The 27,582-nt window shown below is 47.4% G+C and overlaps 1 protein-coding gene across 2 annotated transcripts in view; it reads right to left on the reverse strand.

Annotated features, from left to right (window-relative positions):
* ANKRD13A (ankyrin repeat domain 13A) overlaps window positions 1–27,582 on the reverse strand; it is a 227,682-nt gene that overhangs the window by 10,428 nt on the left and 189,672 nt on the right. For both annotated transcript variants that reach the window (XM_063913226.1, XM_063913225.1), the window contains 2 exons: window positions 17,450–17,566; window positions 789–949 (listed from right to left, as the gene is read on the reverse strand). In XM_063913226.1, coding sequence (XP_063769296.1) covers window positions 789–949; window positions 17,450–17,566 — 278 coding nt within the window. The remainder of the gene's footprint in view (window positions 1–788; window positions 950–17,449; window positions 17,567–27,582) is intronic.

Below are 27,582 nucleotides of genomic sequence, written 5' to 3' on the forward strand. Positions count from 1 at the left end.
GGCTCAACACTGCTTCAACCCGGGTCACCAACTCAGCAATATGCCGGGTCGGGCCGCCGTCTAAAAGGGGTCTCTTGCCGGGGCGCACCTAGGAAGGACCTGTGTAAAGAACCCGGGTGCGCCCTGGGAAAGCGCTCTGAAAGGGTATTACATTTTCTTTTCTTTTGTTGGGTGGTACTACATGCTTAAAATTGAAATACTACCTGATTTCATAAAATGTATGAAAATCTATGGATAGACCTTAAAAGAGCAGTGCGTCACAGACAGCCCAGGAATCTCAAAGAACTGGAAGACTTTTGTAAGGAAGAATGGGCGAAGATACCTCAAACAAGAATTGAAAGACTCTTGGCTGGCTACAAAAAGCATTTACAAGCTGTGATACTTGCCAAAGGGGGCAGTACAAGGTATTAACCCTGCAGGGTGCCCAAACTTTTGCAGACGCCATTTTTTGTTTTCTGTTCTTTTGAAAGTGTAAATAATGGAAATAAAATCAAACTTTCTTTGACATGTTATAAGAATGTCTAATCTGTAATTTGATGCCTTTTGGAGATTTTTCCATCTTTCCTTGGCTTCTTTTTGCACATTAAAATGATTTTTTTCCTGGGGTGCCCAAACTTTCATTCCCCACTATACATACATACATACATACATACATACATACATACACACACACACACACACTATACATAATTCTTCTTCTTGATGAGTGCGGCCCTCCTTTGGCAATATTAATTAATTTATTGCTGTATACATGGTATACACAACCAAACACACTAGTAGAAACTGACCTGGCTTCCACTGCATTCTAGAAGACTTTGCTGAATAGCAAACTGCATGATTTCATCATCTTCATCACGAATATGTAGACTCCTCCCATTCTCCTGGATGTGGTAGGATGGTGGAATATCAAACACTGACTGATCCACCTCAAATTTTGGTGCAGCTGTTGCTGAAAACAAGAGAGTAGGAGGATAAACAAATACATAGATAATGATACTTACGACATCATTTAGAGTTGGATGCAAGTTTATGTCCTCCACATAAAATTGTACCTGTATGCACAGCACAAATGCCAAAATCTGAATGCAAGTGTTGCACCTTGATAGGCGAGTAGATGTATTCTAATTTCAGATGTAGATGTGTGTGGGGGTATGTGTCAGGTTGCTGTGCATATATTACTGCAATGTCTCTACAACAGCCACTTTCGCCTGACAGTGTGTCTGACCGCTGTGCATGTGTGTGTGTGTGTCAGGCCGATGTGCGTATGTTTTAGACCACTGTGCATGTGTGTCATGTTGATGTGCGTACATGCGTGTGTGTGTCAGACCGCTGTGCATACAGGTGAGTGTGTGTATCAAGCTGCTGTGCATATATGTGCGTGTCAGGCCGCTGTACATATATTTGTCTGTCAGGCCACTGTACGTGTGTGTGTGTATGTCAGGCCGCTCTGCGTATGTTTTAGGCTGCTGTGCGTGTCATGTTGCTGTATGTATATGCGTGTCATGTTGCTGTGCGTATATGCGTGCGTGTGTTGGGCCGATGTGCGCATGTGTGTGCGTCAGGCCACTGTGCGTATATATGCATGTGTGTGTCGGGCCACTGTGCATATGTTTGTGTGTGTGTCAGGTCACTGTATGTATATACTGTAAATATATATGTGTGTGTGTGTGTGTGTGTGTGTGTGTGTGCGTGTGCGACCACTGTGCGTATTGTTTAGGCCGGTGTGCGTGTCATGTTACTGTGTGTATATGCATGCACGTGTGTCAGGCCGCTGTGCATATGTTCATGTGTGTCAGGCTGCTGTGCATATATATGTGAGTGTGTTTCAGGCCGCTGTGCATGTGTGTGTGTCAGGCTGCTGTGCGCATGTGTGTGTGTCAGGCCGCTGTGCGTATATATGTATGTGTGTGTGTTAGGTGCTGTGTGTACAGTATGTGTGTTTCAGGCTACTGTACCGTTAGACTAGCAGTTTTTTGCTGCAGAGCGTCACCTACATCAGCGCCAGTGTTTTGCGCCAGGGTTTGGCCTAGTAGATAGAGCAAAGTTCACGGCTCGAGCACCAGCACCTGCTCCCAGTCAATGCTGCACTAGGTCAGACAAGGAGCAGAGCTGTCAGGCGAAAGTGGCTGTTGTAGAGACACCGCAGTAATGACCTCCACTTTCTTTTTCTGTGATAGTAGTTCTGGGCCAGCCTGCCAGTCAAAAGGACCAGATTGCCTGTCTGCCAGAGACATGCAAACGATCTGCAATCCAAATAAGTGGAGTGAGTAGCCCCTGAAAGTGGTATCTCTTGGGCTGTTTAATACACACTGCATCTCACCCTGCACACACTTCCCTCCTACACTACCCCTCACCGCACACACTTTCCACATACACTACCCCTCACCCTGCTCCCCCGCACACACTGCTCTCCTGTACAACCCCTCACCCTGCACCCCCTCCCCGCACAGACTGCTCTCCTACACAACCCCTCACCCTGTACCTCCTCCCCGCACACACTGCTCTGCTACACTACCCCTCACCCTGCTCGCCCCCTCCCTGCACTGTCCTCCTACACTACCCCTCACACACTGCTCTTCTGTACAACTCCTCACCTGCACCCCCCTCCCCACACAAACGATAGCCTACACTACCCCTCTCCCTGCTACACCATCTCTGCACACACTGCTCTCGTATACTACCTTACCTCCTCCCAGACATACTGTTCTTCTACACTGCCCCTCACCCAGCACCCCCTCCTTGTACACAATGCTCTCCTACACTTACCGTATCCTTGCACACTCTCCCTGCATACACTGTTCTTCTACACTACCCCTCACTCAGCACCCCCTATCCGCACACATTGCTCTCCTACACTACCCCTCTCCCTGCACCCACTGTTCTCACATTTTATCCCTCTCCCTGCACCCCCTCCACACATACACTGTTACCCTACACTACTCCTCTACCTGCACACCCTTTCTGCGCATTACTCTCCACTACTCCCCCCCACCCTTCTCGCACACATGAGGTTTACAGCACTTGGAGGTCTTCCATCCACTCATTGGCCACTACCATGGGGACCGCCTACACATTGACTGAGAGCATCATGTGCTGTGATTGGCTTGCTTACTGCGCCATCTTTGAAAACCATCCCCTTGGTCTGGCCTACAATAACCTGCGTGAGGCAGGGACAGGCTGTCCGACAGCAGAGGAGAAGCAGTGAAAACCTCCTGAAGAAAGAAGACGGCAAAGAAGTACTGGATGAGTGGCGACTATGCCAGAGAGCTTAATGGCCACCACCACCTAGGTGAAGATAGCGGAAGAATATGCCGCAAGCCTTCGGGGGCAGCTCCCTAGGTGAAGATCAAAGAAGACGCAGCAAATCCTGAGGAACTGATGGCCGCACAAAAGAGTTTACAGGCCCCCGCTCCCCAGGGGAAGGGGCAGTATAATAATTTTTTCTAAATTCTGTGTCTTGTCTTTATTTTATTATTTTTTACAGGTGAACTACAGGTGCAAGCAGGATCTTTATAACCAGGCATGCTGGCACTTGTTGTGCTCCAAGTTCCGGAATGCTGGGGCTGGCCATGCTCGGACCTGTAGGCTGCCTGTAAAGGTATCATGAACCCTGCACCCACCACCACCAGGGGTGTGGGGCAAAGCTCGGGAGGGGGGAGCCCATTTTATTTTTTTGGGCTTCCACTATGAGCCCTGGGCTGTCCAGTTTTGGGGTTGGTTTTTCCCATCAGGTAGAGAGGTCTGGGGCTACTGTAGTTTAGGAATGCATGCCTGACTGTATAAGGACACAGTTATGCCCTTATACTAAGGCTGAATCGAATAAACGGAATTCTCCCATAGGGAATTTCTGAGATGGGGGCATGGTGTTTTAGGGGCTACACATCAAAAGTGATTGGACGTGTTAAGCTGAAATTTGGCATGGATGCGTAGAACTGTCAGCCGATGCTTCATGCCAAATTTCAGGTAAAAATAAGTAATTGGCAACAATCTAAACAGCTTTTTCTCCCACTTCCCATTTGGTCAAAAGTGGTTTTTTTGGTGTAGTTTAGGAGGGATTTTTGAGAAAGCAAAATTCAGAGTGGAGAACAAATTAAGACTTGGGGTTTGTTTTGTTAGGCAGCTCTTGTTCCAGTGTAGGGACTTATGGGGGGCAGATAATTGAGAGAGTTACAGTTTAACAACCGGACAAAATATGCCCCATTTTAGAGATGGGGAAATTCAATTACTTGCGCATGTCATCTAGTAGCTTCACTTGGGTGCACCAATATGGCCGACTTCTGCTTGCTAACTGAGCTGGAGGGGAATTAAGTGTTCCTTATGTTATACAGGAGGGCTGGGGGGTGTTTTTCTGGTTTGAGGGGGGTGCACACTGATTTTTAGCCCTGTCACCGCTTTAATTAAAGAGTTTAATTAGGTCCATGCGGTGCCAGAGGCTGCTGTTAAGTAATTACCATATCCACTCCCATACGGTGATGTCATTCATTTATGCACAAAGGAGCAAGGCGTCGGGGCAGCAAATTCAAAAGTGCTATGCTAAGACAGGCACATCAGCCACCTGTGGTGATAGAGTCATTCCCCTATTCGCTGTTGACCGCTGTGTGTGCCATGCTGTCGGGCAGTGTCGGAAGTCTCTGTCTGCTGCCTTGCTTCAGCCCACTCCCATCCTCCAGTCCCGCCCGTTTTCGCTGCCGGCACACTCCCTCCTCCTCAGCCTGCTGCCTTGCTCCAGCCCACTCCCATCCTCCGGTCCTGCAGTTGCCCGTGTTTCAGTCCTGCCAGCTGTGAAGGTTCTAGGGGTGGGGCTGCAGGTACTCTGCCGGATCCTTCAATCTAACAGCGCCCGACACCCTGTCAGCCACCAGCCCAGTGCTATGCCCATAATGTGAGATGGGGCCACAGGCAGACACCGCCAGAGGCAGTACGGACCTTCCAGCACAGAGACTACCCTGCAACTAACTGCGCCCACCTCAGGCTCTCAAAGCGCCAGACTGGAGTCTGGCAGCAGCAGCCCACCCCTGACTACTCCCATCACCTGGCCTGCCAGCAGCAGCATGTAAAGCAGACAAGTGGCCGCAGCCCCCACTGGCTGTAATGGAGTCCGGGGGCCTGTCACCATGCTGTCTGTGGCCTATGCTCTGCACCCTAGGTGTAAGCAGGACGGGAGACCACAAGGCATGGGCAGAGCTAAAGCTGGGAATGTGGTGTGCAGCAGACAGATGCTGGCCGGAGCCTTTCCCTGGGAGCATGGCCCAACCAGAAGACTAGAAGTATCAGCATTTCTTCTGCTTTTGTACTTCTGCAGCAGCTGCAGCAGGGGGTGGGCGTAAGATGCCCACTGTGAGAGTGTTAGTGGTAGAGGGAGGGTGTAGGATACTCCCTGTGTTAGGGGTAGAGGGAGAGTGCAAGATACCCCGTGTGTGAGTGTTAGGGGGAGGGCATAAGATGCCTGCTGTGTGAATGTTAGGGGGAGATGCTGCATGCGTGTGTGTGTGTGTGTGTGTGTGTGTGTGTGTGTGTGTGTGTGTGTGTGTGTGTGTGTGTGTGTGTGTCAGGTGCTGCATGCGGGCCGGAGTTGGACAAGCTCTTTGTTTATAAATTTTAATCCATAAATATAGTATCTTTAAAAAAAAGTTTTGAAATTCCATAGACAAAAAGGAGGATTTTGGCACTTACCAATAAATCCCTTTTTTCGGAAGCCATAGGGAACACTGGTACAACTTCAAGACCGTGGGGTGATGTTGGTGGCTTACAGGGAGCTAGCACTTTAAATAATCTAAGAAGTGAAACTGGCTTCTCCCCCTCTACCCCCCCCCCCATTATCCCTCAGTTATGAATTAGCCGAGAGAAGACGGGAACAAGAGAACAGAACTATATGAGGGAAGAGAGCACATAACAATTACACAGAACAGATCAACAATGAAGGCAAGAGAACAGCGACGGGCGGGTGGCCAGTGTCCCCTATGGCTTCCGAAAAAGGAATTTATCGGTAAGTACCAAAATCCTCCTTTTCTGTCAGTCACTAGATAACACTGGCACAACTTCAAGAACGTGGGGACGTCCCAAAGTTTCCCCCCTGGGTGGGAGATCGCTGAGGAACTTGCAAAAGAAGACTGCCAAACCGTGAAGATGAAGCCGCAAAAGTATCAAACGTGTAGAATTTAGAAGATGTATAAATACTGGACCAAGTGGCTACTCTATAGAGTTGAGACGTGGTAGCCCCCCTACTAGCAGCCCAGGAAGACCCAACTGAGTGTGTACAGTGGGCCACAATGGATAATGGAGGACATCTAGATTAGTGTAGATAGGCTTGACGAATAGTCAACTGAATCCAGCGGGCCAAGGTCTGCTTAGTAGCAGGCCACCCTCGACATGGGAGATCATAAAGCACGAATAAAGCATCAGTCTTTCGTAACGGTGCTGTACGTTCCACGTAGATCTTCAACGTTCTCACTACATCCAGAGAAGGAGTTACAGAATCTTCCTGCAGGGACGGTACCACAATAGGCTGATCGATATGAAAAGCATACACGACCTTGGGAAGAAAGGAAGCATGTTTTCTCAACTCAGCCCTATCAGTATGAAAAATCAGGTAGGGAGGTTTACAAGACAAGGCACTTAATTCAGATACCCTCCGGACTGAAGCAATGGCTAGTAGAAAAATAGTCTTCCAAGTAAGATAGTTAAGATCTGCTTCTTCCAAGAGTTCAAAACAGTATGACTGTAGATAATCCAGCACCAGATTTAAATCCCAAGGAGCTGTAGGAGGAACAAATGGAGGCTGTACCCGAAGGACCCCTTGTAGGAAAGTTTGCACGTCCGGTAGGAGCGCCAGGCGTTTCTGAAAGAAAATCGATAAGGCAGATACCTGAACTTTCAGGGATCCTAGCCGAAGCCCGGAATCTAAACCTGCCTGAAGAGAGAGCAAGAACCATGAGAGACGAAATGAATCTGATTGAAACCCTTTCCGGTTACATCACGAGATATAAGATGCGATGGTAATGGGCTGCCGTAACCGGGTTTTGTGTGGATCACACATTCCGGAATTCCTTTTCTTTTCAGGATGTCTGCCGCAATAGCCATCCCGTTTAATGTAGCCGTTCTAAATCTGGATGCACGAAGGGCCCTTGTTGGAGTAGATCCGGACGCAGAGGAAGAGGCCAAGGATCTTCCACTAGAAGAAAGCGCATGTCTGAATACCAAGCCCTCCAAGGCCAATCTGGTGCCACCAGGATCACCGTGATTGACTCCTGTTTGATTCTCTCGAGAATTCTAGACAATAGAGGGAACGGAGGAAACACGTAAAATAGGTTGTATGGCCAAGGCACGGCCAGAGCGTCCAATGCTTCCGCTTGAGGATCCCGGGTTCTGTAGATGTATCTTGGAAGCTGATGATTGAGACGGGATGCCATGGTATCCACATCTGGACAACGCCAGCATTATATCAGATTGTTGAACACCTCAGGGCGAAGTGCCCATTCTCCCAGATGTAGATCCTGACCGCTGAGGAAGTCTGCTTGCCAATTGTCCACTCCTGGAATGGAATACCGCCGAGAGAATTACTGTCTTGCATTCTGCCTAATGGAGAATGCGTGACACCTCTTGCATTGCCTGGTGACTGCGAGTTCTGCCTTGTTTGTTTACGTATGCTACAGCAGTCGTGTTGTCCGACTGAACTTTTACCGCCTTGGATCAAAGAATGTGGGAGGTTTGTACCAGTGCATTGTAGATCGCTCTCAGTTCCAACACATTTATTTGCAACAGGTGATTCTTGTGGAGACCAGTGGCCCTGAATATAGGAGTCCAACACAACCGCGCCCCACCCCCTAAGGTTGGCATCCGTCGTGAGGAGCATCCAGTCCCACACACCGAACCGCTTGCCCGCAGTGAGATTGTGCAACTGGAGACACCAAAGGAGCGAAAGTCGTGTCTCCGTAGTTAGCCGAACTAACTGTTGAAGGTGTAGATGCGACCCCGACCATTGATGTAACAGATCCAGCTGTAAAGGATGTGAATGAAAACGTCCGAACTCCAGAGTTTCGAAGGCCGCTACCATTTTCCCAAGCAAACAAACGCATAAATGGACTGATACCAGTCGTAGCTTGAGAACAGCTTGGACCAGTTTCTCTATACTCAGAGCTTTGTCTTGAGGCAGAAAAATTTTCTGTACGTTGGTGTCCAGGATCACACTGAGAAACTAGATACGCTGTGGACGGCTGAAGGTTGGATTTCCGAAAATTGATTATCCATACGTGTTCCACTAACACATTGTATGTTAATAGAGCATGCTCCTGGAGAACGAGTTCAGATGGAGCTTTGAGGAGGTCGTCGTCTAGGTATGGTATTATTGTGACTCCCAATGATCTGAGGTGAGCAATCATCACTGACATGACCTTGGTAAACACCCTGGGTGCTGTGGACAAACCAAATGGTAAGGCTCTGAACTGAAAATGATCCTGTTGAATCTCAAACCTGAGAAACGCTTGGTGAGGTTCCCAAATCGGAATGTGGAGATATTGATCCTTGATGTCTAGAGATATCATGAATTCCTTGGGTTCCAGACTCAAAAATCACTGAGTTGAGCGACTCCATCTTGAACCGGTAGTAAGACAGAAACTGATTTAATGAATTCAGATTCAGAATTGGACGTACAGTACCGTCTAGTTTTGGTACTACAAAAACATTGGAATAATAACCCTTCTTTCGTTGAAGCAGTGGTACCGGCATTAACACAGCCGATTCCACCAAAGACTCTATTGCACCTTCAAGAGCCAAACGTTTGTCCAGAAGAAGTAGAAGACTTGTCGTAAACTATTTCTTTGGCGGCAAAACTTTGAAATCTAATTTGTACCCTTGGGAGATGATATTGTGAATCCACGCATTGTCCGATATCTTGAACCAGGCATCTTGAATGTTTCGAAGCCGCGCTCCCAGCGTACTTGGGCCCCGGTGGGAAGGGAGACCATCATGCCACGGTCTTTTCTGCTGGCTTTGGGTCCGGACGACAAGCAACGACTGGTTGCTTGCCGCGACCTCTACCTCGCAAGGGTGTATTTCTACCGAGTCCTCTGAAAGGGTGAGTGGACCGAAAGGACCGAAAAGAAGTTACAGTATAAGAGCGCTTAGGTGGTGGCAGAAGAAGTAAAAAGGTAAATTTACCACCCGTAGCCTGAGAAATTAACAAATCTAGTTCGTTTCTAAAAAGAACGTCACCTGTAAACAGATGTGCTTCCGCTGATCTTTTTGACTCAGCATCCACCTGCCATGACCGAAGCCAAATAATTCTTCTGGCTGCAACAGTTGCTGCTGAGATCCTCAAATTAACTTGACCGATATCTCTAGCCGATTACCCTAGGTATACAGCTGATTCCTTAATATGTTCCGCTAAGATCACTACTTCTAACAGAGCACCCTCTTGTAAATCCTTAATTAATTTAGTGGCCCAATGTTCCACTGCTTTATTCACCCAGGAACTTACCAAGGTTGGTCTAAGTGAGACACCTGCAGCTGAATAGATAGACTTCAACATGGTGTCCAGCTTCCGGTCAAACGGGTCTTCTTGGACAACCTGGATAGAGAGGAGTCCACTCGAGGTGACTTCTCGCATTTATCCGTCATAGCCGATGGAAACGGATAAAGACTGAGGAATCTTTTGGGCATCTGAAAACGCTTGTCCGGGTTTTTCCAAGCCTCAGCCAGCTGATCATCCAGTTTCTTTGAAAAGGGATAAGTGACCGTTGAACGCCGATTTCTACCAAATAACGCAGTATCTGGCGAATCCGGTGTCGTCGTCTCGGAAATGTTCAAAACTTGCCTTATAGCCAAAATAAGAGGTTCAACCCCTTGAGAATGTTCTAGTGCAACTTCGTCATACGCGTCAGTAATTTTGCCCGACTCCCGATAATCCTCTTCGGCTTCATCCTGAGAGAGCAGCTCTTCCCCGGATTCATCGGACTGAAGAATTAATGGTACTGGGAGTTTCTTAGTCTTAGCCATCATCTGCGGTTGTTTACTGGGCGTGTCTAAGCATTTTGTGAGACCTTCTACCGACTTGGCTAGCCCTGCCACCCAGGGTTGTTCCGTAGCAATAGAGGGTACCTCATTTTGAGGCATATCCCCAACTATCTCCCGAGTCCTCCGTAAGGTAGCCACCTCAGTATGTAATTGTGAGATGGTTCCTGTTAGTGCTACCGCCCATGGGGGAAAATTAGCGTCTTGGGACGGGTTAACAAACGCAAACTCTGAAGCACATGCCTCACATAGTGAGGAATCATCTGTGTTTTTGTTACACTTCGCACAGATGAACGTTTTTTGTGACGCATTATTCGCTGGTCCCTTGCCTGCCATTGTAGAGACACACACAATTTTACACCAGCACTCTCACAAATATAGAAAAGACGAGAAAGAGGAAAATCAGAATGATAGAGGGAGGTATTTGACTGACTCCCCTATTCTCAATCCCCTCAGCCACCAGCCTGTAGTTTGTGCAGGCTTCTAAAGGCCCGTACACACTGGTCACAGAACAGCAGACGGCCGATATATCTACCGATATACTGACGCGTCGCTGTGCTGCGGCGGCCGGCGGTGATTGACAGCTGAACTGGGCGGGCGTGTGTACACGCCCGCCCAGTTCATGACGTCAGTCCCCGACGGATCGGGCATGTGTATGTTCAACACACTGCCCGATTCGTCCATAGATCTATCTGCAGATCAATTGATCTGCAGATATATCTATTAGTGTGTACCCACCTTTAGTTTCTGGGAGTCTGTAGCAAAGTGCACCTGACTCTCTCTACAGTGCAGATTCCTGAGGAGAAAGAAACAATTGTTGCCATTAATGAGCTGCCTAGCTGAGAAAGGCGCCTTTTGTGTTTTGTTTTTGGCTGGCAGGTTGAAAACCCGCCAACTCCGCACCCAACTTTAATGCACAGGCACCCATCTCACCAACTTTTTGAGTGGGTGCCCCAGTTAAACTATCAGCTCATGTGTGCTCTGATCAACACTGATAACACTGATAGCATTGCTAACACATAGCCGCACTGTGCAATGCGGCCACAAAACACAGCGGGTGACACCAGCGCTGCGCAGGACACGGCCGCTCCACACACACAGAGGACTCATTCCCCTTCACGCTGCCGCAGACTCGACACGGTGGGGAGGAAGTACAAATTGTATGCGGGCGTCTGTACTCTTCCCCCTCACTGCCGCGCCATGTACTGTCAGCGCGGCAGTGCAGGAAGACTCACTGGGGAGATAGCTGGAAGCGGGCGCGCCCTATTCCCCCCTTCTCCCCCGCTGTCGCGACATTCACTGTCAGCACGGCAGGGCAGGAAGACTGTCGCTGTGCTGTGGGGGTCCCACTGCTAACGTGGCCAGCCACTGTGCCTACAAAGAGGCTCACTCACCAAACCGGAGCCTCAGGATGTGGCTGTGTCGGAAGGGACAGTGCTTCTAGGGTTAAGCGCTATTCTCCTGCTGGTGTAACCCGGACCCCACTTCTCTGGATAAGTGGCGAAGGGTGTCTGAGGCTAAAGGAACTAAGTCCCAAGAGAAAAATAAGATTTTAAACCTACCGGTAAATCTTTTTCTTGTAGTCCGTAGAGGATGCTGGGACTCCGTAAGGACCATGGGGATAGACGAGCTCCGCAGGAGACATGGGCACTTTAAGAAAGACTTTGGATCTAGGTGTGCACTGGCTCCTCCCTCTATGCCCTCCTCCAGACCTCAGTTAGAGAAACTGTGCCCAGAGGAGACGGACAGTACGAGGAAAGGATTTTTGTTAATCTAAGGGCAAGATTCATACCAGCCACACCAATCACACCGTATAACCTGTAATATATTATCTAGTTAACAGTATGAACAACAACACATCATCGGTCCAAAACCAACGAAACTATAACATAACCCTTATGAAAGCAATAACTATATACAAGTCTTGCAGAAGTAGTCCGCACTTGGGACGGGCGCCCAGCATCCTCTACGGACTACGAGAAAAAGATTTACCGGTAGGTTTAAAATCTTATTTTCTCTAACGTCCTAGAGGATGCTGGGACTCCGTAAGGACCATGGGGATTATACCAAAGCTCCCAAACGGGCGGGAGAGTGCGGATGACTCTGCAGCACCGATTGAGCAAACAGGAGGTCCTCCTCAGCCAGGGTATCAAACTTATAGAACTTTGCAAAGGTGTTTGACCCCGACCAAGTAGCAGCTCGACACAGCTGTAGTGCCGAGACCCCTCGGGCAGCCGCCCAAGACGAGCCCACCTTCCTAGTGGAATGGGCCTTAACCGATTTTGGTAACGGCAATCCTGCCGTAGAATGAGCCTGCTGAATCGTGTTACAGATCCAGCGAGCAATAGTCTGCTTTGAAGCAGGGCCGCCAACCTTGTTGGCTGCATACAGGACAAACAGTGCTTCTGTTTTTCTGATCCTAGCCGTTCTGGCCACGTAAATCTTCAAAGCCCTGACCACATCAAGGGACTCTGAATCCTCCAAGTCACGTGTAGCCACAGGCACAACAATAGGTTGGTTCATATGAAAGGATGAGACCACCTTAGGTAGGAATTGAGGATGGGTCCTTAATTCCGCCCTATCCACATGGAAAACCAGATAGGGGCTTTTATGTGATAAAGCCGCTAATTCCGAAACTCGCCTAGCCGAAGCCAAGGCTAACAACATGACCACCTTCCAAGTGAGATATTTCAACTCCACTGTTTTAAGTGGTTCAAACCAATGTGACTTAAGAAAACTTAACACCACGTTATGGTCCCAAGGTGCCACCGGAGGCACAAAAGGAGGCTGAATATGCAGTACTCCCTTCACAAAAGTCTGTACTTCAGGTAGAGAGGCCAATTCCTTTTGAAAGAAAATGGATAAGGCCGAAATCTGAACTTTAATGGAGCCTAATTTTAGGCCCAAATTCACTCCAGTTTGTAGGAAGTGAAGAAAACGGCCTAGATGGAATTCTTCCATAGGAGCATTCCTGGCCTCACACCAAGAAACATATTTTCGCCATATTCGGTGATAATGTTAAGATGTCACGTCCTTCCTAGCCTTTATTAGCGTAGGAATGACCTCATCCGGAATACCTTTTTCCGCTAGGATCCGGCATTCAACCGCCATGCCGTCAAACGCAGCAGCGTTAAGTCTTGGAACAGACAGGGACCCTGTTGCAACAGGTCCCGTCTTAGAGGAAGAGGCCACGGATCTTCTGTGAGCATTTCCTGCAGATCCGGATACCAGGTCCTTCGTGGCAAATCCGGAACAATGAGTATTGTTCTCACTCCTCTTTTTCTTATTATTCTCAACACCTTGGGTATGAGAGAAAGAGGAGGAAAGACATAGACCGACTGGAACACCCATTTGTCCAATAGGTCCCATTGGAAAGTCCTTGCATGGAACCTGCCGAAGGGAAAGGCTTCGTATGTCGCCACCATTTTTCCCAGGACTTGAGTGCAATGATGTGCTGACACTTGTTTTGGCTTCAACAGGTTCTTGTCTAGAGTCATGAGTTCCTGCGCTTTTTCTATCGGAAGAAAAACCCTTTTCTGGTCTGTGTCCAGAATCATGCCCAAGAAGGGCAGGCGAGTCGTAGGATTCAGCAGCGACTTTGGAATATTGAGAATCCAGCCGTGTCGCTGTAACACCTTCAGTGAAAGGGATACGCTGTTCTGCAACTTCTCCTGTGATCTCGCTTTTATGAGGAGATCGTCCAAGTACGGGATAATTGTGACACCCTGCCTGCGCAGGAGCACCATCCTTTCCGCCATTACCTTGGTGAAAATTCTGGGGGCCGTGGAAAGCCCAAACGGCAACGTCTGAAATTGGTAATGACAATCCTGTACCGCAAATCTCAGGTACGCCTGATGAGGAGGATATATGGGAACATGCAGGTATGCATCCTTTATGTCCAGCGACACCATAAAATCCCCCCTTCCAGGCTGGCGATGACCGCTCTGAGCGATTCCATCTTGAACTTGAACTTTAAGTAAAGGTTCAGGGATTTTAAATTCAAAATGGGCCTGACCGAACCGTCCGGTTTCGGGACCACAAACAGGGTTGAGTAGTACCCCTTCCCTCTCTGAAGCAGGGTAACCTCGGCCACCACTAGTTGAAGACACAATTTTTGAATCGCATGTAACACTATCTCCCTTTCCAGGGGAGAAGTTGGTACCGCCGATTTGAAAAACCGGCGAGGAGGCACCTCTTCGAATTCCAGCTTGTATCCCTGGGATACAATTTCCATTGCCCAGGGATCCACCTGTGATTGAACCCAGATGTGGCTGAAAAGTCGAAGACGTGCCCCCACTGGAGCGGACTCCCTCAGGGGAGCCCCAGCGTCATGCGGTGGATTTTGTAGAGGCCGGGGAGGACTTCTGCTCCTGGGAACTAGCTGTGTTGTGCAGCTTTTTCCCTCTGCCCTTACCCCTGGCAAGAAAGGGCATTCCACGTACTCTTTTGATTTTATTTGAACGAAAGGACTGCATTTGATAATGAGGCGCTTTCTTAGATTGTGAGGGAATATAAGGCAAAAAATTCGATTTACCTGCCGTAGCTGTGGAGACGAGGTCCGAGAGGCCCTCTCCAAACAATTCCTCACCCTTGTAAGGCAAAAACTCCATATGCCTCTTTGAGTCGGCATCACCCGTCCACTGTCGGGTCCATAAGACTCGCCCAGCAGAAATGGACATAGCGTTTATTCTGGAACCCAGTAAACTAATGTCTCTTTGAGTATCCCTCATATATAAGACAGCATCTTTTATATGCCCTAGGGTCATTAAAATGGAATCCTTATCAAGGGTCTCAATATCCGCTGATAAAGAATCTGTCCATGCTGCTACAGCACTACAAACCCAGGCCGACGCAATTGCCGGTCTGAGTAACGTACCAGAATGTGTGTAAATGGACTTCAAGGTAACCTCCTGCTTGCGGTCAGCAGGATCCTTGAGGGTAGCCGTATCTTGGGATGGGAGCGCTATCTTTTTTGATAAGCGTGTCAAAGCTTTGTCTACCCTAGGGGAGGATTACCACCGTATTCTGTCCTGTGACGGGAAAGGATACGCTATTAGAATCCTTTTGGGAATCTGCAGTTTTTTTGTCTGGAATTTACCACGCTTTTTCGCATAATTCCTTCAGCTCATGTGAAGAGGGAAAGGTGACCTCAGGTTTCTTTCGCTTATACATGTGTACCCTCGTGTCAGGGACAGGGGGTTCCTCAGTGATATGCAAAACATCTTTAATTGCGATAATCATATATCGAATACATTTAGCCACCCTTGGCTGCAATTTTGCATCATCGTAGTCGACACTGGAGTCTGAATCCGTGTCGGTAACTGTGTCAACTATTTGGGATAGTGGGCGCTTCTGAGACCCCGAAGGTCCCGGCGACATTGGGACAGACATGGGTTGACTCCCTGGCTGTACCCTAGCTTCAGCTTTGTCTAATCTTTTGTGCAATAAATTAACATTAGCACTTAAAACATTACACATATCCATCCAGTCAGGTGTCGGCGCTGCCGACAGAGACCTAATATTCATACACTCCCCCTCCTCCTTAGGTGAGCCTTCAACCTCAGACATGTCGACACACGCGTACCGACACACCACACACACACACACACACACACACAGGGAAGCTCTTTTCTGAAGACAGGTTCCCCACCAGGCCCTTTGGAGAGACAGAGTATGCCAGCACACACCCCAGCGCTATATGACCCAGGAAAAAACACAGAATGTTTACCCAGTAGTGCTTTTGCAGCATGTATATGCGCCAATTATGTGCCCCCCCTCTACTTTAAAACCCTCTTTCACCGTGTGTCAAGCAGGGGAGAGTCCGGGGAGCTTCCTCTCAGCGGTGCTGTGGAGAAAAAATGGCGCTGGTGAGTGCTGAGGGAGAAGCCCCGTTGCTTCTGTCCCGCTCAACTTTCCTAATAACATGGCGGGGGCTCTTTTTATACATGTACAGTGCCCAGCTGTACATGTATATATGTGTATTTGCCACAGGAGGTGTTTATTGCTGCCCAGGGCGCCCCCCTTCCTGCGCCCTGCACCCTTACAATGACCGAAGTGTGTGAGGTGAATGGGAGCAATGGCGCACAGCTTCACTGCTGTGAGTTACCTCTATGAAGATCAAGATGTCTTCTGCCGCCTCTGAAGTCTTTTCCTCACATACTCATCCGGCTTCTCTCTTCCGGCTCTGCGAGGAGGACGGCGGCGCAGCTCTGGGACGGACGGCGAGGGTGAGACCTGCGTACCGATCCCTCTGTAGCTAATGGTGTCCAGTAGCCCTGAAACTCCGAGAAGTGGGTCTGTTTCTCTCTCCTCAGTCCCTCGATACAGGGAGTCTATTGCCAGCAGGCTCCCTGAAAATAAAAAACCTAACTAAAATACTTTCTTTTACAGGAAACTCAGGAGAGCTCCCTGAAAGCACCCAGTCTCCACTGGGCACAGTATCAAACTGGGGTCTGGAGGAGGGGCATAGAGGGAGGAGCCAGTGCACACCCAGATCCAAAGTCTTTCTTAAAGTGCCCATGTCTCCTGCGGAGCCCGTCTATCCCCATGGTCCTTACGGAGTCCCAGCATCCTCTAGGACGTTAGAGAAAATAAGAAATAAAATAAAATAATACAAGATAACTGAGCAGGAGCTCAGTCAGCAGTGACCGGCTGCCTCAGCACAAATTCAAAACTGAGAGATGATGGGGGATAGAAGGGGAGGAGCCTGCTTCACTTCTTAGATAATTTAAAGTGCCAGCTCCCTGTAAGCCACCATCATCACCCCAAGGTCTTGAAGTTGTGCCAGTGTCCCCTAGTGGCTGACAGAAAAAAACCTTATGGTTTCACATGTCTCATTAAGACTTCTTAGACATGAGTCAAAATTTCAGAAACCTGTTGTAACTCTTCCACTCAAACTCCAAAAAGTTATGAAATGCCGATCATTAAGGTTGACCCCTTTTGGACGTGTTCCTTACGCAATGCAGATATGGTATGTCAGGCCTGGCCAACCTGTGGCTCTCCAGATGTTGTAAAACTACACGTCCCAGCAAGCCCTGCCACAGTTTTAGCTTCCCTAATAGCAAAACTGTGGCAAAGCATGATGGGACTTGTAGTTTTACAACAGCTGGAGAGCCACAGGTTGGCCAGGCCTGTGGTATGCCATCACACCCTGTGGGTAACTGCAGATTCAGCACTCTCACAGAGTAAGATTGCTGTCACTCACAAAAAGGTGGAGCTGCTATTTCACAGATGTGTGCTCATTGGAATACACACATGCAGTCTATGCAACTGAAGGTCTGAGCAGTTATGTGGTACATACATCCCATCCAGTGCCCAATTGTCACTTGCTCTCATCCATTACCAGGTTTTCATTCCAACCAGCCAGATCGGACAATAAATCTGTAGGTGCTTTACTGTAAATTAAATAAATGGTTAGTAAAACCAATCCGTGAATACTCACCCTCATCCGGTGTCCCTTTTGGAGTGGTGGGGGGCGTAGTAGCCTCCTCTGCCCTGGTGCAAGTGTTCACATTCCCAAATGTAATTCTTGCATTCAAAACATGAAATAAAGGGATTTCTGTGGGAACAACAAAAGTTATTAACACAATATACAAACTGTACATCATTTAAAAATGTTCACATGCTATTAAAATAATAATTTCATTTTTACAATCATGGTATCTGCTTTTCATGAAACAATCCACAAGATTCCATACTATGACAATGGTGTGCAGTTACTATAAAGAAACAGTTCAGGGTTATGTTCAGAGGGATTGTTTTACTCTTCAGTCCTTCTCAGGACACTAGATCATCTCATATACTCTAGTCCACAGTTTCTTTAGAAAAGGTTCAACAAATATTTACTACATCAGCCGTTGCTAATCAATCTCTAAACTAAAGTATGGTTATAACCCTACTAGGAAACAGGTGCCATCAGTACAAGTTATTACAAGCTGACTAGTTACCAGTCTGTCATAATGACGGAACATAACAGCGCCGGTGGCTGTGCACGCCCAAACAAAGCAACACTTGAATTGCTCAGTCGGGCGTCATTTAGTGGCGCCGGCACGCAAAACACTTGGATGCCCCCCCATAGAGGTGAGGAGCAGTGTTAGCCTTTTATTATATAGGATACGAGAGATAGTAAATTAATAAAACGCTAAGCCCTGATGGCCCCAATTTCTCCCAACATCGTCTGCCTCTAGAGTTTTCCACAAATCTGCCTAATAAGTATTGGAATATCTTTCCATTTGGGGGTAATTTTATTAGCCCTGATAATTTTTCAGGTACTAGAAAATGGGACTTTACCGGAAATTTTTTTCTCATTCAATCCAATTAGGGCCAGTTTTAAGCTCCCGAAAAATTACCTGTTTTTGGATGAAAACACACAGAATCTGTGATAAGTTCACGTATCCATGTGTTTTGGTTGCCGCGATTGCAAAATCAGGCTAAATATCAGCGTTTTTTTTTTCCTGAGGTCCTGAAAAAACAATCCCTGATAAATGACGTCATTGGGCTGACTTTGGGTCTGGATAGCCCTGGGGGATCAATTAGTCAGCAGTAAATTACTGCGGGCAATTGAATTTCCCCCTTGGTGTTTTGAATCTATAGCAAAGGGTTTAAAACAATAAAAATAGACATGGTACATCTTTCTGCAATATAAGGGTAGTAATAGAGAGTTTATCACTATAACAAATGAGTGGCTTTTTCTTTTGCAATGCATGACTAACAATGGGAAAAATCCCAATGCAATCTATGGCTGTCCATGGGTATTCCACCCTCTTCACATGAGAAGATTTACTAGGCAGGAGACAAATGGTGATAACATTCCATGGAGGTAGCTTGCAATGCACAATACCAGTCATTTGCAGTTAAAACGCAGAATACAGCAGTTAGGTGTGATCCACTTAGCTATGCCGTTTCATATATGCACTATTATACTTACTGAAGAGATGTCAATTCCAGCGTGTCCCAGTTCTCTTTCTAAATAGCGAGTTCCATATTATCCAAAATATCCCCTAATTGATTGCAACTTGAGAACCAACTGCATGAAGTGGAATGCTTAATAGTTTTCCTTGAACTGATGCCCTGTATCTTACAATATTATCTTGATAAGAGTCCACAGATGGCTACACTATGAACCATGCATGAATGCACATTAACACCACATACTGTAGAGAGAGGGGCCTCTGAGTGCTGTGGTGTGGAAAAACCACTTGTACTTGGTTGCAAATCTTACTGCCAAGTTTCCATCTGCCTCTCAAAGCATCCTCCGTACAAGAAACGTTTGCAGTTCTGTGGCTGAGTAGATGTACAGAAGACTCATATCAGCATGTGCAATGCCAAATGTTGGTTGGAGTGGTGCAATGCTCATTGGACTCAGGGGAAGTGGAAACACTCTCTTGGTAGTGACAAATCATGCTCTTTCTACATATAGTATTATTAAATTATATAGTTGCTTGGGTTTTTTTGTTTGTTTTTTTAACACCTCTATGTTTGCATCAGGTATTATTTATTATTCGTTATTTATACAGTGCACACATATTTATTATTCGTTATTTATACAGTGCACACATATGTTTGCATCAGGTATTATTTATTATTCGTTATTTATACAGTGCACACATATTTATTATTCGTTATTTATACAGTGCACACATATTTCGCAGTGCATTAGAGAGAATATTTGGCCATTCACATCAGTCTCTGCCCCAGTGGAGCTTACAATCTATATAAACATTTCAAACTTTACAATACATCTTTAGGGCCTAATTCATGTTCAACCGGAATTATTGAGAAAAAGATGCGGGCGCATGCCTTGGAAATATATAAAAAGTGTTTCACTTTTGCATTCTTGTTCATGCCATCCAATCTGTGGTGTACCCCACATCCGAATTATTTGTATGAAGGCTTGTGCCATTAAACTCCTTTCTCCAGGATGCAATTTTTGTGACCTTTATATGTGTATCGCCTTCAGTACTACTAGATTTCCCACTTCACAAGCGGTCTCACGTCATCCATCATTACCCAGCTCTACTTGCCTCCTTGATGGTTGGTGCACTGTAAAGAAAGCACTAATTGATTGTCCCATTAGGTTAAGACATTACTCCCTGATATCAGGCTTTTGAACTGTATTCAGGCTTTTTCAGCCCTATTTTTAGGATATTCAAAGGTAATCTGCCTAGATATTTGTGCCAGTATCCTTGGGACCTCTGATGACCAAAGCACAGGTCCTCAACCTTGCTTGCTGGCATTAACTGTGATAGTTACCAGACTGGGGGATGTATAACATATCTGTAAACACCCACCTTAGATCCTGCCTGTTTTGATTGCTCACACAACAAGTGATGTGGTTGCTCCTTTTCCAGCAACATGACAAGCATTACTGCAAATGGGATCACCTCTACTGCAGCTGCCATGACACCAAACACTCTCACAGTCCTTTACTAAAGCCGACTCTGCTCTTTCAGTGAAATACCTAATTTTAGTTTTAGTATCTTTTCTGGGAACAAAAAAATGCTTTCACTACAGCCGTATCTAATATCAATCCCAAAAATGCTTTGAGATTAAATCAGGTCTTTGTTTCTTATCCGCCCTTTTTGCTATAAGACAGGAGTGACTTTGGCCATCACTCTGGGGCATTTTAGCTTGCTGTAGCTGCATTAATATATAATTTATAGGACAAAAGGAGATTTATTTTTATTTTTTTATTTCTCAGTAATGCGATCATCATTATCAACACCTATGTAGAAGTAATGGGTGATTAAGATAGGATGAAGAGAAGAAACGTAAACTGTAAAGATTGATAAAAAGGTGGTGAAAATCTCATGTTTCACATGTATGGGCACATGCAGATAAGTTTCTGAGATCTATAGATGGCAGAAAAGCCTGGCTCTCCATTGCTCCCAAGTAAGGAACTCAGAATTTGATGACAGATAAGAACCTCTTCGCCCATCTAGTCTGCCCATGTATACAAACACACACTTTTAAATTCTAAGAACTTGTTGGGCTTACCATGACCTCCTGGCCTGGCACAAATGCGGACTTCCGCCCGATGGAACACAGACGTCACTCCTTGCGTTACGGACCCGCTCCGAGGGAGGGCTTCCATCCACAGCTGCGGCTTGTCTTTGAGATTAAGACACTATTTAAAGCAGCTTATCGCGTTTGTCCCCTACGCTTCTGAAGAAGGATACACTATCCGAAAGCGCTTAAGCTGGGGACCTTTTATCCTGGACTGACTGGAGACCTGGAGAACGGATCTAACAGCGTGGAGACACCTTGAGTAAACCGGGACTTGTTGTGACTATAATCCCATGCTGCTGGCGGCTGTTTCCTCTTTCCTGATGTCCATGCAACAGTTTATGGAAGGTAAACTGTGATTCACTTGCAGTTTTTCCCATTGTGGGAATTTTTATTGTGTAAGCATTTTATTATGTGTCTCTAGAAGTGACAAGTGGCGCCATCTTGCCTCACGTTTTCTTTCTTGGTACAAATGCTGAATGAAGCAATACTCATGGAGGTAGCAGTATAAATAGTCCTCTGCATAACTGCTATATGGACTGGCTGCAATGAAAACATCAGTACTTTGAATTCTGTGACATGCATTTGGTACGGTAATCTCACAACAAAGACGAGGATTTGATAAAGCTGTGCAAAATCTTTTGCAAAGTGCGTTTTTGTGTTATAAGCTACCACCTTGACAGGAACCACACCAAATAGAGCCGCAGGTGCTCCAAGCACATTCCTCCTGCTGCCTGAGAAACACCCAGTACCACCTTGATGTCAATATTTAGAATATTGCTATACTGTGACTCAATTGCTTGTATGGATGATAATTGCAGAACTTCTGTTGATTGCACTAAGAACCCATGAATATCTCCATAATGGCTGGTTTTCCCTACTCGTTCCTGAGGAAGCCCTGTCACAGGGTGAAACATCGAACAAAGAGGTACCGTGTGTGCCGGCAGACTCCACATCTTACACATACGCCAGAAGGCAAACTCAACATTTCAAGAGACGTAGAGAAAAATAAGATTTTACTCACCGGTAAATCTATTTCTCGTAGTCCGTAGTGGATGCTGGGACTCCGTAAGGACCATGGGGAATAGCGGCTCCGCAGGAGACTGGGCACAACTAAGAAAGCTTTAGGACTAACTGGTGTGCACTGGCTCCTCCCACTATGACCCTCCTCCAGACCTCAGTTAGGATACTGTGCCCGGAAGAGCTGACACAATAAGGAAGGATTTTGAATCCCGGGTAAGACTCATACCAGCCACACCAATCACACCGTATAACTCGTGATATTATACCCAGTTAACAGTATGAACATAACAGAGCCTCTCAACAGATGGCTCAACAATAACCCTTTAGTTAACAATAACTATATACAAGTATTGCAGACAGTCCGCACTTGGGACGGGCGCCCAGCATCCACTACGGACTACGAGAAATAGAATTATCGGTAAGTAAAATCTTATTTTCTCTGACGTCCTAGTGGATGCTGGGGACTCCGTAAGGACCATGGGGATTATACCAAAGCTCCCAAACGGGCGGGAGAGTGCGGATGACTCTGCAGCACCGAATGAGAGAACTCCAGGTCCTCCTCAGCCAGGGTATCAAATTTGTAGAATTTTGCAAACGTGTTCTCCCCCGACCACGTAGCTGCTCGGCAAAGTTGTAATGCCGAGACCCCTCGGGCAGCCGCCCAAGATGAGCCCACTTTCCTCGTGGAATGGGCTTTTACAGATTTTGGCTGTGGCAGGCCTGCCACAGAATGCGCAAGCTGAATTGTGCAACAAATCCAACGAGCAATAGTCTGCTTAGAAGCAGGAGCACCCAGCTTGTTGGGTGCATACAGGATAAACAGCGAGTCAGATTTCCTGACTCCAGCCGTCCTGGAAACATAAATTTTCAAGGCCCTGACTACGTCCAGTAACTTGGAGTCCTCCAAGTCCCTAGTAGCCGCAGGCACCACAATAGGCTGGTTCACGTGAAAAGCTGATACCACCTTAGAGAGAAACCGAGTCCTCAATTCTGCCCTATCCATATGGAAAATCAAATAGGGTTTTTACATGACAAAGCCGCCAATTCTGACACTCGCCTAGCCGAAGCCAAGGCCAAAAGCATGACCACTTTCCACGTGAGATATTTTAAATCCACGGTTTTAAGTGGCTCAAACCAATGTGACTTCAGGAAACCCAACACCACGTTGAGGTCCCACGGTGCCACTGGAGGCACAAAAGGAGGCTGAATATGCAGCACTCCCTTAACAAATGTCTGAACTTAAGATAGTGAAGCCAGTTCTTTTTGGAAGAAAATCGACAGAGCCGAAATCTGGACCTTAATGGAACCCAGTTTTAGGCCCATAGTCACCCCTGACTGTAGGAAGTGCAGAAATCGACCCAGCTGAAATTCCTCCACTGGGGCCTTCCTGGCTTCACACCACGCAACATATTTTCGCCATATGCGGTGATAATGTTGTACGGTTACATCTTTTCTAGCTTTAATGAGCGTAGGAATGACTTCCTCCGGAATACCTTTTTCTTTTAGGATCCGGTGTTCAACCGCCATGCCGTCAAACGCAGCCGCGGTAAGTCTTGGAACAGACAGGGCCCCTGCTGCAGCAGGTCCTGTCTGAGCGGCAGAGGCCATGGGTCCTCTGAGATCAATTCTTGAAGTTCCGGGTACCAAGCTCTTCTTGGCCAATCCGGAACAATGAGCATAGTTCTTACTCCTCTTTTCCTTATTATCCTCAGTACCTTGGGTATGAGAGGAAGAGGGGGGAACACATAAACCGACCGGTACACCCACGGTGTCACTAGAGCGTCCACAGCTATCGCCTGAGGGTCCCTTGACCTGGCGCAATATTTTTCTAGCTTTTTGTTTAGGTGGGACGCCATCATGTCCACCTGTGGCCTTTCCCAACGGTTTACAATCAGTTGGAAGACTTCTGGATGAAGTCCCCACTCTCCCGGGTGGAGGTCGTGCCTGCTGAGGAAGTCTGCTTCCCAGTTGTCCACTCCCGGAATGAACACTGCTGACAGTGCTAATACGTGACTTTCCGCCCATCGGAGAATCCTTGTGGCTTCTGCCATCGCCGTCCTGCTTCTTGTGCCGCCCTGTCGGTTTACATGGGCGACTGCCGTGATGTTGTCTGACTGGATCAGAACCGGCTGGTTTTGAAGCAGGGGTTTTGCCTGACTTAGGGCATTGTAAATGGCCCTCAGTTCCAGAACATTTATGTGAAGGGAAGTCTCCTGACTTGACCAAAGTCCTTGGAAGTTTCTTCCCTGTGTGACTGCCCTCCAGCCTCGAAGGCTGGCATCCGTGGTCACCAGGACCCAGTCCTGTATGCCGAATCTGCGGCCCTCTTGAAGATGAGCACTTTGCAGCCACCACAGTAGAGATAACCCTATCTCCAAGGACCAGGGTATCAACCGATGCATCTGAAGATGCGATCCGGACCACTTGTCCAACAGGTCCCACTGAAAAGTTCTTGCATGGAACCTGCCGAATGGAATTGCTTCGTAGGAAGCTACCATCTTTCCCAGGACTCGCGTGCAGTGATGCACCGACACCTATTTTGGTTTCAGGAGGCCTCCGACTAGAGATTACAGCTCCTTGGCTTTCTCCTCTGGGAGAAACACTTTTTTCTGGACTGTGTCCAGAATCATCCCCAGGAACAGTAGACGTGTCGCAGGAACCAGCTGTGACTTTGGAATATTTAGAATCCAACCGTGCTGGTGTAGCACCTTCTGAGATAGTGCTACGCCGACCAACAACTGCTCCCTGGACCTCGCCTTTATCAGGAGATCGTCCAAATATGGGATAATTAAAACTCCCTTTTTTCGAAGGAGTATCATCATTTCGGCCATTACCTTGGTAAATACCCTCGGTGCCGTGGACAGGCCGAACGGCAACGTCTGGAATTGGTAATGACAATCCTGTACCACAAATCTGAGGTACTCCTGGTGAGGATGGTAAATGGGGACATGCAGGTAAGCATCCTTGATGTCCAGTGATACCATGTAATCCCCCTCTTCCAGGCTTGCAATAACCACCCTGAGCGATTCCATCTTGAACTTGAATTTTTTTATATATGTGTTCAAGGATTTCAAATTTAAAATGGGTCTCTCCGAACCGTCCGGTTTCGGTACCACAAACATTGTGGAATAGTAACCCCGTCCTTGTTGAAGTAGGGGCACCTTGACTATCACCTGCTGGGAATACAGCTTGTGAATTGCCTCTATCACAGCCTCCCTGCCTGATGGAGTTGCTGGCAAGGCAGATTTGTGGAAACGGCGGGGGGGAAATGTCTCGAATTCCAGCCTGTACCCCTGAGATACCACTTGAAGGATCCAGGGATCTACTTGTGAGCGAGCCCACTGATTGCTGAAGTTTTTGAGACGGGCCCCCCACCGTACCTGGCTCCGCCTGTTGAGCCCCAGCGTCATGCGGCGGACTTAGAAGAAGAAGCGGGGGATGACTTTTGTTCCTGGGAACTGGCTGTATGCTGCAGCTTTTTTCCCCTACCTCTGCCTCTGGGCAGAAAGGACGCGCCTCTACCCCGCCTGCTCTTTTGGGGACGAAAGGACTGTACCTGGTGCTTTCTTTGGTTGTGAGGGGACATGTGGTAAAAAATAAGAATTTACTTACCGATAATTCTATTTCTCATAGTCCGTAGTGGATGCTGGGAACTCCGTAAGGACCATGGGGAATAGCGGCTCCGCAGGAGACTGGGCACAAAAGTAAAAGCTTTCTGACTAGCTGGTGTGCACTGGCTCCTCCCCCTATGACCCTCCTCCAAGCCTCAGTTAGGATACTGTGCCCGGATGAGCGTACATAATAAGGAAGGATCTTGAATCCCGGGTAAGACTCATACCAGCCACACCAATCACACCGTACAACTTGTGATCTGAACCCAGTTAACAGTATGATAAACGTAGGAGCCTCTGAAAAGATGGCTCACAACAATAAACAACCCGATTTTTGTAACAATAACTATATACAAGTATTGCAGACAATCCGCACTTGGGATGGGCGCCCAGCATCCACTACGGACTATGAGAAATAGAATTATCGGTAAGTAAATTCTTATTTTCTCCGACGTCCTAGTGGATGCTGGGAACTCCGTAAGGACCATGGGGATTATACCAAAGCTCCCAAACGGGCGGGAGAGTGCGGATGACTCTGCAGCACCGAATGAGAGAACTCCAGGTCCTCCTCAGCCAGGGTATCAAATTTGTAGAATTTAGCAAACGTGTTTGCCCCTGACCAAGTAGCTGCTCGGCAAAGTTGTAAAGCCGAGACCCCTCGGGCAGCCGCCCAAGATGAGCCCACTTTCCTTGTGGAATGGGCTTTTACAGATTTTGGCTGTGGCAGGCTTGCCACAGAATGTGCAAGCTGAATTGTACTACAAATCCAACGAGCAATCGTCTGCTTAGAAGCAGGAGCACCCAGCTTGTTGGGTGCATACAGGATAAACAGCGAGTCAGATTTTCTGACTCCAGCCGTCCTGGAAACATATATTTTCAGGGCCCTGACTACGTCCAGCAACTTGGAGTCCTCCAAGTCCCTAGTAGCCGCAGGCACCACAATAGGCTGGTTCATGTGAAATGCTGAAACCACCTTAGGGAGAAATTGAGGGCGAGTCCTCAGTTCTGCCCTGTCTGAATGAAAAATTAGGTAAGGGCTTTTATACGACAAAGCCGCCAATTCTGAGACACGCCTGGCTGAAGCCAGGGCTAACAGCATGACCACTTTCCATGTGAGATATTTCAATTCCACAGTGGTGAGTGGTTCAAACCAATGTGATTTTAGGAGACTCAACACTACATTGAGATCCCAAGGTGCCACTGGAGGCACAAAAGGAGGCTGTATATGCAGTACCCCTTTGACAAACGTCTGAACTTCAGGCACTGAAGCCAGTTCTTTTTGGAAGAATATCGACAGGGCCGAAATTTGAACCTTAATGGACCCTAATTTTAGGCCCATAGATAGTCCTGTTTGCAGGAAATGCAGGAAACGACCCAGTTGAAATTCCTCTGTAGGGGCCTTCTTGGCCTCACACCACGCAACATATTTTCGCCAAATGCGGTGATAATGTTTTGCGGTTACATCCTTCCTTGCCTTGACCAGGGTAGGGATGACTTCATCTGGAATGCCTTTTTCCTTCAGGATCCGGCGTTCAACCTCCATGCCGTCAAACGCAGCCGCGGTAAGTCTTGGAACAGACAAGGTCCCTGCTGGAGCAGGTCCTTCCTTAGAGGTAGAGGCCACGGGTCCTCCGTGAGCATCTCTTGAAGTTCCGGGTACCAAGTCCTTCTTGGCCAATCCGGAGCCACGAGTATAGTTCTTACTCCTCTCCGTCTTATAATTCTCAATACCTTGGGTATGAGAGGCAGAGGAGGGAACACATACACTGACTGGTACACCCACGGTGTTACCAGTGCGTCCACAGCTATTGCCTGAGGGTCCCTTGACCTGGCGCAATACCTGTCTAGTTTTTTGTTGAGGCGGGACGCCATCATGTCCACCTTTGGTTATTCCCAACGGTTTACAATCATGTGGAAGACTTCTGGATGAAGTCCC

Source organism: Pseudophryne corroboree, chromosome 1 (genome assembly GCF_028390025.1).
Source record: "Pseudophryne corroboree isolate aPseCor3 chromosome 1, aPseCor3.hap2, whole genome shotgun sequence".
NCBI classification, from domain to species: domain Eukaryota; kingdom Metazoa; phylum Chordata; class Amphibia; order Anura; family Myobatrachidae; genus Pseudophryne; species Pseudophryne corroboree.